Source organism: Podarcis vaucheri (assembly GCF_965113315.1).
Source record: "Podarcis vaucheri genome assembly, chromosome: 4".
NCBI lineage: Eukaryota > Metazoa > Chordata > Lepidosauria > Squamata > Lacertidae > Podarcis > Podarcis vaucheri.
In genome coordinates this window covers 77129212-77142499 of record NC_138762.1, presented here as the reverse complement: position 1 = coordinate 77142499, position 13288 = coordinate 77129212, and the positions used below count along the sequence as shown (strand labels likewise).

The 13288-nt window shown below is 40.3% G+C and overlaps 1 protein-coding gene and 1 long non-coding RNA gene across 22 annotated transcripts in view; one reads left to right on the top strand and one right to left on the bottom strand.

Annotated features, from left to right (window-relative positions):
* Positions 1-11707, top strand: part of INPP4A (inositol polyphosphate-4-phosphatase type I A) — a 96422-nt gene extending 84715 nt beyond the window's left edge. For 7 of the 18 annotated variants that reach the window (XM_082220037.1, XM_082220036.1, XM_082220049.1 and 4 more), the window contains 3 exons: positions 2413-2525; positions 4253-4407; positions 11414-11707. In XM_082220037.1, the coding sequence (XP_082076163.1) occupies positions 2413-2525; positions 4253-4407; positions 11414-11546 (401 nt within the window). In that variant the 3' untranslated portion in view covers positions 11547-11707. Of the gene's footprint in view, positions 1-1099; positions 1187-2412; positions 2526-4252; positions 4408-6586; positions 6892-11413 lie in introns of those variants that run through there. The other 11 variants (XM_082220045.1, XM_082220033.1, XM_082220046.1 and 8 more) reach the window with 3 other exon arrangements.
* Positions 1-13288, bottom strand: part of LOC309530923 — a 38305-nt gene that overhangs the window by 8540 nt on the left and 16477 nt on the right. The gene's annotated exons all lie outside the window — the stretch shown is intronic.

Genomic DNA, 13288 nt, shown 5'->3' with positions numbered 1-13288 from the left:
TAATATTATGCCTAGTATAATAGAACCAATTTGCTCAACAGAATGATCTCATATATATATATAATAAAGTAGAAGTACTGGAGTATAAAATTAGCATGATGAAAACTGAGTTATAAGATTCTGTTTAAAAAGTGAGTATACAGAAGCAATTTGGCAGTCATTATCTGATAAACCCGTAAGAGAATTTAGTATTTTTCTGTCCCTGAACTTAAATTATATCATGGAGACCAATCACATACTGGTAATTAATAAGATGCAATTGGACATTCAAATTTGAAAAGAAGGGGGGGATCAAAATTAAATGGGTGAATATTATATAATAATCAAGATATGTGTGTGGCAAGCACAGTAAAGGAGGCCCTAGTTATCATGTTTCACAATGAGCAAGATAGTGGCTTGTGAATTTGTGGGGGGCAACACCTATTTCCCTACAAAAAAAAAAAAAACCAATACAGAGGTTTTGTGCAAAATAGCTATTTAGCTGTACTGAAATTCTGATAGAGATCTTGTGGAAAACACCCATATTATTATTATTTTTAAAGAAGTCATGATGTACGTAGGTGTCTCCTAGGTGATCTGCTACACATATTGAGATGGTAGCTCTACCCAACTAGGTTGTTGAAATTCCTGCATGCCTTCAGCATGCAGTAATCAATGGAAACAGGCCTCCTGCCAGAACTGCCAGAAACAAAATAGGTACAGTTGAGGAGAAAATGGGAGTAGGGGTGTGGCAACAGGGAGTACCCACTGATGCACGTGACAAATCATCCACCCAAAGAAAGTACGAACAAACTTGCACCTGACCAATGATAGTGGATGCGTAATTGATTATTTTTATTTAAGGGTTCTTCCACAGTAAGAGGAAATTATGATTAACTGTATACAGTTAATTATGATTTAACTGTATAAAAATATGACAGACTGGCGTTTTGATTATGATGATGCAATATGGACGGCGTGAAGAACTTGTGTGCCCAAGTGGTACTGGTTCCACCATAAAGGCCCACCTGGGAGCACCTTAATAGAGAATAATATAGCTATGTCTTACAATGAAAGAGCAGATAAGAGTCAAATGAGATGGTTTTTCAATATATTCAAGTGAGGTCATGTCCCAAGAGCCAATTAAGAGAAGAAGGGCCAGCTGAGACAACTGAGGTTGAATTGTTGTTAGCAGGACCAAGTACAGGTATGTTTCCTAGATTCTACCATTGAGTTAGTTATAGCAAAGGAATATAGCTGCTGTTTAAAATAGAACCGAAGGGGTGTGGATCTAATTTTTTTGGCCCAAAGGCCCCATTCTCTCTTGGCTACTCCTCCATAAGAAGAGGCTGCTGGATCCGGCCAGTGGCCCAGCTAGTCCAGCATCTTGTTCTCATGGTGGCCAACCAGATGCCTGTGGGAAACCAAGGAGGAGGACGTGAGCACAAGAGCTCTCCCCTCCTGTCATTTCTGGCAGTATACTGCCTCTGACTGCAGAGCATAACCATCATAGCTACTAGCCACTGATAGTCTTATAGCCTCCATGAATTTGTCTATTCTTTTTAAAAGCCATCCATATGGTCGTCTTAAGTTTCAAGGAACCTGATTAATAGACCATTCCAAAGGGAGGAGGGCAGATGGACTGGGAAGTGTAAATTCCAGGAGGAGAAACTGCCAGATCCAAAGCCTTGCTGGTGTTTTTCTTCCTTGTCAGCTTGGTGTCTTTCCCCCCACCCCATCCCATTGAAACACAATGGAGAGACTTGCAAGGGCAGGTGATCTTCTCTGCCTGTGACCCTCCCTCTTGACTCAAGGACACAGATTTGCTCTATCCTGAGACTCTTCCAGGATCTATAGGATTGCTTTCTAAGGAAATGGTGATCACTTATCAAAGGAAGCTTAGTCTTTCAATATAAATTTGCATGCGGGTGAAACAATACTTCGGAACCAAGAGGCATACTTACAACATGCATTGTGGCAGGCAACTTATGAAAGGTGCTTGCTGTTTGCAGCTTTCCTAAGTACTTGCATTAAAAATCTATTTTTGAAAAAAAAATCTGCTGACTGATTAATTAGGGGTACTTTTTAGTCAATTCAACAGATTTTTTAGCTGATCACAAAGTATAGCCCTAACCGAAACAAATGACAATTTTTAATATGTGACATGTGGACAGTTACTTGATCTAGTTTCCCAGATTAGTACACAGATTCTAAATTTCTGGGGTACAAAATGCCATGTGACCACACTGTTCAGTGACAAATTTAGCTCAGGGTGCTCATTTCTACAAATTTTCTAAGGTACTGCACAAAAATAGGAGAAAGGAATAAAATGTACAGTTCAACCTGAATAAATCTGCATGTGCTGATAAACCTTTCTCTCATGTCTGACCACAGAGAATGGGGAATGCTTACACTTTCTTTATTTCATTTAAGGTCTACCTCGATCTCGTAGTCAAACGTGCCTGCCTGAACTGTTACGGTTTCTTGGACAGAATGTACATGCAAGGAAAAATAAGAATGTTGATATTCTTTGGCAAGCTGCTGAGGTATTTATTATTCTTATTCTACAAACATTTGATGGATATGTGATGTTTGTGCAGGTCACCATGTTTACCTTTTTACTGCCCTGCCCTGCCAGAATGACACCACTGCCTCTGCCCACCCCTTACGAGCTTCTGCTGGCTTGGTGTGCAGCATGGAGTGAGGTGGGTGGCTTGTCCAGGAAGATGGGTCTGGTCTCCAAGGATGTTGAAGGGGAAAGGGAATTACTTGTTGCTCATTTGGAGGATGGGATGGTTTGTAACCTTACTAAGTCCATTGGTCCTTGCAAAGGCTGATCACTTTCCTTCCCAGGGTGCATGGCCATGAAAAACAATGCCTACTGGCAGAATCTCCTGTGTACCACCATGTTTGCTATGTGATATTTATTTGTCAGTGTGCCATTGAAGTAGGATAAGAGGACAGAAACATCCAGGCAAAATGAACAGAGGTGGACAACCACCTCCAAAAGTTCATTTACAGCACTGAGATACTAGTAAATGCCACTTTGTTTTCTCTTCACCTGCTGGTATATAGCCCACTTACCGTATTTTTCGCCCTATAGGACGCACTTTTCCCCCTCCAAAAATGAAGGGGAAATCTGGGTGCGTCCTATGGGGCGAATGCAGGCTTTCGCTGAAGCCTGGAGAGCGAGAGGGGTCGGTGCGCACCAACCCCTCTCGCTCTCCAGGCTTCAGAAAGCTCTGCGCAACCCTCGGGAGACCGGCTCCGAGGGTTGCGCAGAGCTGCCTGCAGTCCCCGGCTCAGCACAGCTCTGCGCGGCCACTGGGAGCCGGGGGCAAAGCCCCGCCCCACTCCCGATGGCCGCGCAGAGCTGCCTGCAATCCCGGGACTGCAGGCAGATGGCGGCGCGGAGCTGCCTGCCGTTCCGGGACTGCAGGCAGATCTGCGCCGCCATCCGGAGCGGGTGCTAAGTCCCACCCCGCTCCAGATGGCGACGCAGAGCTGCCTGCCGTCCCGGGATCAGCGCAGCTCTGCGCGGCCACCGGGAGCCAGGGGCGAAGCCCTGCCCCGCTCCCGATGGCGGCGCAGAGCTGCCTGCAGTCCCGGGATCAGTGCACTTCTCCCCATCGCCAGCCCCACAAGCTCGGGGGACAGCGGGGAGGCAGAGCGTGCCTTCCCACTGTTCCCCAACCTGGTTCTTCCAGCCCCGCACCTGGGGGGGAAAAATAATTTTATTTTTCTTTATTCCCCCCCCCCAAAAAAAAACACTAGGTGCGTCCTATGGGCCGGAGCGTCCTATGGGGCGCAAAATACGGTAATGCTGAAATGGGGTATCTGTGATTCTCTCAAAGTTGCTGGACTAGTGTTTCTTCATTATTATTATTATTAAAATTTGTCTCAGGGCAGTTGACAGGATAAAATCACAACATAAAAACATGAAATACACTATCAAAATAAAAACAACTTAATAATTCTACCAACACATTTTACAAGAGCATTGAATGTCAATCCGCCAAAGGCCTGATTAAAGAGGAACATTTTTGCCTGGCACCTAAAGGTGTGTAGTGAATTGGTCATCCTTGACCAATGCCCATGGTGGCTGGAGCTAATGGGAGTTTTAGCCCAATAATAACTGAAGGGCCACATGGTCCCCTTCCCCATCCTAAGGCAACCTTTCCCAGCCTTGGGTCCCCTTATTGCTCCCAAATGTGGGGATATTACATTACACTGAAACATTACAATGAAGCTAATAGATAGTGTCGTTTTCTAGATTTGCCGCAGACTCAATGGTGTTCGGTTTACAAGCTGTAAAAGTGCCAAGGATAGGACTGCCATGTCAGTGACTCTAGAGCAGTGTCTAATATTGCAGCATGAACATGGAATGGCTCCACAGGTCTTCACACAAGCTCTGGAATGCATGAGAAGGTAAGGACCGTCTGCTCGCTGGCCTCTTGTTCCTAACCCTGGAGCCATGTAAACTGCAGATGGGTGGTTTTCAACCATCTTTGATGGGGATAGTTATATAACAAATATAACTATCAAGAAAGATAAATTGCACAGCCTACAGTTTCCTGAAGTACTTTGAACCTCACTCAGTATTTTTTGATATAAAGAGACCTGTCATATTTGTATGTGTATTTTTTAAAAAAATCTTCTAAAAGAGGAAAATATTTTGTATAGTTTTCAGCAGTTTATTGAATAATTGAGATGTAAAGAAAAGTATTGCACAGCATGCAAGTCTTTTCTGCTCTACCAATTTGAAAGCTTTGTAATTGTAGGATTGCCTCAGTTGTCGTCTTGCCATTTTTGCTTAGAGGTGATCTGTATGGTTTACCTGTTCTGTGAAGGATACACATCTGCAGGTTGCATTGTTTTGCTATGCTTATTCCTCAAGCAATACAGTTTGCTTCTTCAGCAAATTGTCATTTTGAATGTTTCATGATGCAGCAATCAGAACCCATCACAACCTGTCAGTGTTCTGTGGTCATATCAGTTTAACTCCTGTTTTCTGAAGCTGCAGACATACTTGAAAATTCTATTGTTTTTAAAATGTAAGGAATCTGTTTACTGTTCAATACATTGTTTCAAGCACTACCTGAAAGCTCCAATTTTACATACCAAAAAAGAAAGGATAAGAAATCCAGTTTTAGTCTTTATTGGTGTTTTCAGCACTACCGTGGAGTCCTGTTCTCAACATTCACTTTCGCTGAATGTACTGTACTGTGTGTCTTCTCACCAAATTCTCAAAAGTGTTCAATTCTCTTATCCTTTCTGTATGTTTTTGCTATTTGATCCTTTCTAAATCTTCAATGGTCTACTTTTTATGTTACCTTTTAACTTCAGCAATATTGCTTTGGAGTCTTTTATTCCATAAAGGGGAATCACCTTAAACCTGGGCTATGATTAAACCAGCATCCTGGTTAAGAAAACATTAACATATATAAGAGAGAAAGAGACAGAAATATATATGCTCAAATGCATTCCCAGCCTCATTCATAATATTTAATTGGTGTCCTTCTGATAATACTAACTACATTTTTAATAGATATGGACATTTTTAATAAAAGTGGGTACAATATAGTCATTGTTCATTATTTTAAAGTCTCATTGAATGCACCTGATTGTTTACCCAATTCTGGTCTGGGAGAGAAAAGCCATGCCATTTATGTTAAGTACATTTAACATTTAGGAAAACAACAACATTAGGGCTGGACCCAGAGAAATGCTGGGAGAAGGGTAAAAAGTGGAAGGTTATCACCCCACTCCCATCCTTCCTTCCTTCAAGAGCCCCATGAAGAACTTCACATAAGGGTTGGTATGCTGTGGTGCAGGGGACTGAGGTGGAAGGAGGAATCCTCAGAAATTGAACAGAGGCAGTCAGGGGCGTAGCGCGAAAGGGGGGGGGGGCTTTCCAGGGTGATTATGCCACCTTCCCTAAACCAGCCTTCCCCCGGTGTTGCTCACTGAGTAGGAGGCCAATTTGCCTTGCTCATTATGGTGGATTTTTGTTTGTTTGATGACTTTTTAAAAATCATTTTTTAAACTAACCTACTTTGGAGCTAAGTAATTTTTAACACCAGTACCTTTAATAGCTAGGTTATTGAACTAATATGGTACAACTCACATTGAAGAATTTTTGAAAGGGTCAAATGCTATAATGGTTATTCATGTTCAGTTTTGCTTTTCAGAGCTCCCTTCCTTTGCAGCATGTGGAAGCATGGCAGAGCAGCATGGAAACATTGCTTGGCCAAATGAGAAAATGAACATGGAAAACCATTCTTGTTCAACCTACATGTATTTATTTTCAGTAGATTACAGTATTCTTTCTTATTTTCTCTTTTTATTCTCTTTCTCTCTCCTTTATTCTGTAATTGTGCCTTTTATTATTATTATTATTATGATTTAAAATTGGCACACCTCCCTATTCTTTAACCTAACACGTTCTATTTTCTGTTGTGGCTTCTTTGATGTTTCTTTTTCTCCTCTTCTTGATTTGATTCTGTTTTATTTTGCCACATTTATTTCCTTTTGGTACGGCCATTGCATGTCTGTGTGTGTTTCTTTCTTTCCTTTCCTTTCTCCCTGAACTTCTTCCTTTTCACAGTATTGGAACACGGGAGGTAGTCACGCAGAAGAACTTGTGTGGCCTGGTGCCCATCCGGGATTTCAGGCTAGACCCCAATCTTCTCTACTCTATTCCTTTACTAGCTCTAAGCCCCAATTTACTGATTGTGTGGCTATTTCTGAGCATTGCCTACTTGGTGGCTAAATTACGCTGCAAGTGAAGATGAGTTTAAAAGCAAACAGAAGCAAAAATTTCAATGAAGTGCCAGAATATTTATTGCCACCTGGTACCTATTTGTCAAAGAATGTCTCATAGCATCGTCTGCCAAGAATAATTATTATTATGCCTTACAATTTTGTGTTTCTATTGTACTAAACTTGTAAATACACATCAGATTATTTTATGAAAAGGAATTGTATTGAACGTTTAAACTGTTAACGCTTTCAGTGCTTGTAACATAGTCTGACAGCGGCCCTGTTACCTCGGTATTTTACCCAACCTGAAGATTAGTTTCTCTTACCAAATATTTTTCAGGCATCCAAATCCGGAGTCTCTTTACTTTCTCTCTCTGTAGATACACACAGTTTTGTTTCACATGTTCCATGTATTCCAGAGAAAGGAACTTGTATTCCAGAGAAAAGAATTTGTATCTTTTTTGTATATTCTTAAAGTGTGTCAATCTTGCGTTTCATATTTATGTGATATGCGAAGAAACAAAGTGATGGTTTGTAACAGGTTTAGCTAAACAAATATGCTCAGCACCTTATTACTTTGATTTCTAGGCATAGCCTCTAAAGCAGCCTTTGCCAACTTAGTGCCCTCTAGATGTTTTAGACTACAGTTTCACCATCCCCTGCCAGCATGGTTGTGCTGGTTGGGGGCTGATGGAAGTTGTAGTCCAAAACATCTGGAGAGGGCATTAGCTCGGTGAAGGCGGCTCTAAATAATTATAGCGATCCATGCTTAGAATCATGTACTTGTTCCCCCGCCCCACAAAGTTAAATCTGTTGCAGCAAATTATACCAACTTTAAAAAAAGAACTAACTTGAACTGCAGTGTACTGCATGCAATATACCGTACTTTCAGTTTATTTCTATATCTACTTTTTTAATGTATCAAAAAGGGAAGAGTGGGTAGCAAAGAATAGCTTACAAATAATCTGTAATTCTATTTAAATCTTCGGGAAAATATTTTTATAGTGTATGTGAATGCGATCATATGTAAATTAATCCTGACATTAAATATTGCCATAAAAGATGCACTAATAAGATATTTCAGCTAATGGTTAACGTTTTAGTTAGAAGAGATGAAATAAACTTAAAATAGTTAAAAGATGCTAACATAATTGAGTAACTATTCCCAGAAAATTACTCTAATACTTCAGTGGACAACAGAGAATTATGCTTAATTGCTACAGTTATGACATTTAATTGTTCAAATATGCACATATCAGCATTCAGAAAGCTTGTATAGCTATAATATTAAAGTTATAATTTTGTGGATTAATTTAATTAAAAGGCAACAGCCAAAATTGCACAAACAGAATTCCCCTTCTCTTCCACTCCCCATTCTCTCTCCAATTCTGCTTCAGAAGGTCTATGAACCTCTAGAACAGATTTGGGGGGGTGAATGGGAACGTGAGGAAGATGAAACCCCACTGCCCTAGTGGCAGTCCGTTCCACAGGCATGTGACTGCCATTGTAAATTTGAGATTTTAAAAGGAGTTAAGTAGGCTTAGAGACAAATTCTAACTGCCATGTTCCATTGTGCTATGTCCCACTGGTACAAAGATGTTGTTTCGATTTTGAGAACTAGTATAAGAAGCAGATGTAGCCTTGATTATGGACTGTTTGTATGTTACCAGAGTAGCATGACAGCTTCTGCTCCTGTAGCTCAATCCTGTCCTGCTCCAATAACATTTGTAGGAAGCAGTCATGTGACTTGGGGTAAACAGGCATTATTTCACACTACATCAAAATCACTTCTTATGTACTCAGAGTAGACCTATTGAAATTAGTGGACCTAAAGTAGACATATCTACTAATTTCAGTGGATCTGGTCTGAGGAGGATGAAAATTGGATGCAACCCAGTGGTGTTGGTGTGGGAAATACTCCTGACGCATGAGACTGCTTTATACAGACATTACTGTAGAATGTTTCTACAGTTGCAGGTTTCATCTGCTCAGAAGCAGCAGCCACACTACTCAGGCAATATAACAACAGGTCTTGTGAGGAATGCATTGCAAGATAATTATCTGCCCCACCCCCCTGAAATGTAAGCATACCGCACGGCAGCATTAAAGCCTTTCTTGTCAGAGGAATGCTTCATACATACATTGTAACTTGTCGTTGCATGCATTGAGTCTTTCCTCTCAAACAAGAATAAAAAAACACACGCATAGGGTCAAAAATGTCTATCTGGGTCATATGCGTTTCCCTGAAGCCATAATTTCAAAACACACACACACACACACACTTATTGGTAAGTAGCCAGTTGTTAGGCTGACTACAACCAGGCAAGGAAGCAGTTTCACTTTTTTTTCTTGTAGGCTGTCAGTGTGCCACAAAGGATTAACATAGGCAGGGGTGGGCTAGTCAATATTTGTAAGGCTTAGCTATCCTGCCTTCTCCTTCTGCAGCACTGAAGATAATGGGGTAGCTCTTAAATATGCAGAGCTTTGTGAATCCACAAGAGCTCAGGATGGTACCAAATGAGTTTCAGATAGTAAACACATCCTCAATCAGTGTACACAGAGTAAGCTGGGTGCACAAAATAGATATACATACCCTCCCTCTGCAAGACTGCTAAATCAAAATGTGTGCAAATTGTTGCCACAAATTTAACACCCTAGAATACTTTTGTGCTTTTAAATGAATCCAAGTGACACTCAAGTGTAAATTAAAGTCACTACAGATAGTGTGACGCTGTGGGTTAAACCACAGAGCCTAGGGCTTGCCGATTGGAAGGTCGGCGGTTCAGATCCCCGTGACGGGGTGAGCTCCCGTTGCTCGGTCCCTGCTCCTGCCAACCTAGCAGTTCGAAAGCACACAGTGCAAGTAGATAAATAGGTACCGCTCTGGCGGGAAGGTAAACGGCATTTCCGTGCGCTGCTCTGGTTTGCCAGAAGCAACTTAGTCATGCTGGCCACATGACCTGGAAGCTGTATGCCGGCTCCCTCGGCTAGTAAAGCGAGATGAACGCCACAACCCCAGAGTCATCCGCAACTGGACCTAATGGTCAGGGGTACCTTTACCTTTACAGATAAAATAAGTACTTCAGAGTCCCAATGCATTGTTTTAGAGGAAGGACAATAAAATCATTTACTTGTGAAATTAAGCCATATAAAAATGTGTATTATACAATGACAATTAAGTTAATGAAATCAGTTAATCCCAGTTTCATATCAAGGTGTGCACAATCCATAGAGTAGATTTCAGTATGAAAGTGAAACAGCTGTTAATATGCCCACTGAAATCAACTGAACTTCAAAAGAGCTTGTTTGTCTGGGTCTTGCCTTATGTTGATAGTGGAATAAATTATTATAATTCAAAATCTCACCACCTTGGAAACAATGCTGCTGTAGTTTAACAAGGCGCATATTAAATGTTGCTGTCCTTAATTGTTTAAAATATAATTATATATCAGTCCTATGTTTGTGTGCTTTAACACTTATGCTCTAGCATGAAACCATTTTCATTTTCCATTGTTATCTTCTATATTCAAAGGAACCAAAGAAAGTTCTCTTTTGATGGTCTAAGTTAATTCATGTGTACTAAAATGATGTGCTTCCTTACATAGCTGTTTTTCAGCACTTTCAGTTTCATGAAAAATAATGGCCTTTTAAATAGAGTTCAGAAATATTGTATTGAAATGCAATAGAGTTCAAAACCAGAGTGTAAATGTTAAGATAGCCTATTGTAGCAATGACTATCACACCAAAAGAGGACTGTTCCCCAACAGCCCAGTATAGATTTTATTCTGCCACTTTAAACCATAGCTAAGGAGCAGGTCAGCAGAATTATTGACCCCATCGTCTCCTACAATTTCACATGCAAATCCCCACTTCTCCCTTTTACCATGGTTTGTTGTTATGTGCTAACCGGACTCCCATTATAACTACAGTTTGAACCTGGTTTCCAATCCTAGGTAAGAAGAAATTTGGTTAGCACAAGTGCATACATAACATTAAATCATGGTGAAATGGAAGGGAATGCACAAGCCCACAGCCCACTATAGATTTCGTAGGTTAACCTGCAATAGGTAATTTCCTAGGTTAAACCTGCAGTAGATAAATATGAGGGAAGGTTGCATTCCTAAATATTGATGGCTTTCTAGCATATGGTTGGTGGCTGTACATGAAATAGTATTTTTTCAGGCAATTAAACAGCACTAAACTTTTAAGGATTGTGATTGTACTAGTATTAGTTGGTTAAGTTCCTCTCCCCCAACCGCTCCTACTGTGCATAGCAAATTATCTAGTCATGGTAACCTTGAGCAAAGCCCTTGCTAAACTGATATGCAGGAAATAGTTGTTGTTGAAAAGCATTTATTACTGCACAGCATATGTGCCATGAAATACTTCGGAACATTGCAGAGATCAGTTGCATTGCAACTAGTTACACTATTGCTTATTAGAATTGCAAGTTTAGCAACTAGACACTGCATGTTTCTATTTCACGTGCCTCGTAGCTGCACTGTTTAGTGATCCACTGCTTTTAAATTTGCAATGGCAAATTATTCAAGCACCTGTTCAAGTATTTCAATGCTATGAACTAACTAGTTCACCTCATTATTGTCTAAAATAATTGTTCATTTTGTTTTTGTTTTTACTGCTGTCATTTTTTGTGCTTGTCTCTCTTTCCCAGTGAGGGTTGTCGAAGAGAAAATACAATGAAGAATGTTGGATGTCGCAAGTATGCATTTAATTCCCTGCAGCTGAAGGCTTTCCCCAAGTATTACAGGCCTCCTGAAGGAACTTATGGAAAAGTTGAATCATAAGATTACTCTGTCCTGTAATTAGTTGTTCCGTTAAAAAGAAATGTGGATACACTCAATTTTAGTATATGAACTTTGACAACAATGTCAGAAACAATTTTTTGTACGTTTCACTAGTTAATACCAAGCATGTACTTTTATTAAATTTGATTCCATAGGAAAAATATTATTTACTGACCCCTTATAACATGAAAATGTGATGACCGTCTGCTCATGTAACTAGCCATCAGTGTATGTAAGATGCCTGTTCCATTGATTTCTTACTTATATGCCTAAATAAGAAAGGTAATTCCTGGACTGTTGATGATTTTATGAATGAAGTTTAGGCAGCTGTATCACACATCTTTTTATACTGATTTGATTTGAGATTAAGACTTTCATATAATACTTTTTTAAAAAACCTCAGACTCTGTAAATAGTAAATGAATTGGATGTGAGGCAGTTTGATAAGTTATAAGGAGCATTGTTATGCAGGAGAAGCTAAAACTCAGTTTTTAAGACAGTGCAGCACAGTAATATAAATGCCAGGACCGTAAAATGTTTTCCTTTATGTAGGACACTATCATATAAGTGGTGTGTACTGTACAGCATCAGGAATTGACACAAAGCCCAGATCAAAAACTGGACTGGACCCATGATTCTTTCAGTTGTCTTTAGAAATTTTACAGTTCTATACCTTTGAAAAGTAGGCTCAAGGAAGAGAGAGTTGCACATGGCAAAATAGTTAACGTGACTAGTAGTGCTCTGGGCAGAGGACTCAAAAGACAAGGTTCACATTCTTAACTGGCTGGCATTGTAAATTAGATACGAAAGTGCATTCTGGTTTGGCCTCTGAAGTGCCAAGGAGGCTGAATCCTCTGCATATCTGCATCATCAGAGGCATCCAACCTCTTTCAGTTTGCACCTCTTTCTGTTTATATCCATCAGCTTACTGCACACAGCAATGCCATTCAGTGGAAGACAAATATTCAGAAGCGCTCTCTCTCTCCTTTTTCATGCACAAGACGATATTATACAACTTCACTTGTGGAAGCAGCTGTTCGATGTTTGCAAGCCTTTTGCCAAGTATGCTTGCTGGATTTACAGCCTGGTTCTAGGACTGAATTAGATGCACTTTAACCATTTGGAATTGGTGGTTCCTTACTTTCCTCTCTGTCTTCAGCGTTTCAAATATTTTTACTGTATTGTATTTAACTTTTACTAGGAGTAGAGCCATTGATATTAAAGGCCATGACTAACTTAGACCCACTAATTTCAGTGAATCTACTCCCCTTAATAGTTAAATACAGCCCATAGGTAATGAAAACTATGAAGTACATAAGGGATTCCTCCTTTCAGATCATTGTTTTACACAAAAGCCAAATGTTTCTCATGAACCCATAATTCATTGATGATAAGGCTACGCATTGAACTGGTATGGGTGTAACACTAAACCATGGTTCAGTGTTATGTGAATGAGCTTTAGGCTCACACCTCCGTAATTACAACTTTGATGAGGAGTTGGGAACTTCTTTTTAAACCAGATGTGGTTTATTGTTATCAGGGGTGCCAACTTGAATAAAATATTGGGGGCCCAGGCAAGTCCTGCCCCACATAATTGATCACGTGATATGGCACATGCACACCATTTGAATGGCAATGCCCATCAACGTTGGGAGGGCCCAGCCCCCTCAAATATTTTATGGGGGGGGGAGGGACCTAGGAGTCGGCTCCTATGATTGTTATGCTTCAAAGGAACAAACAGT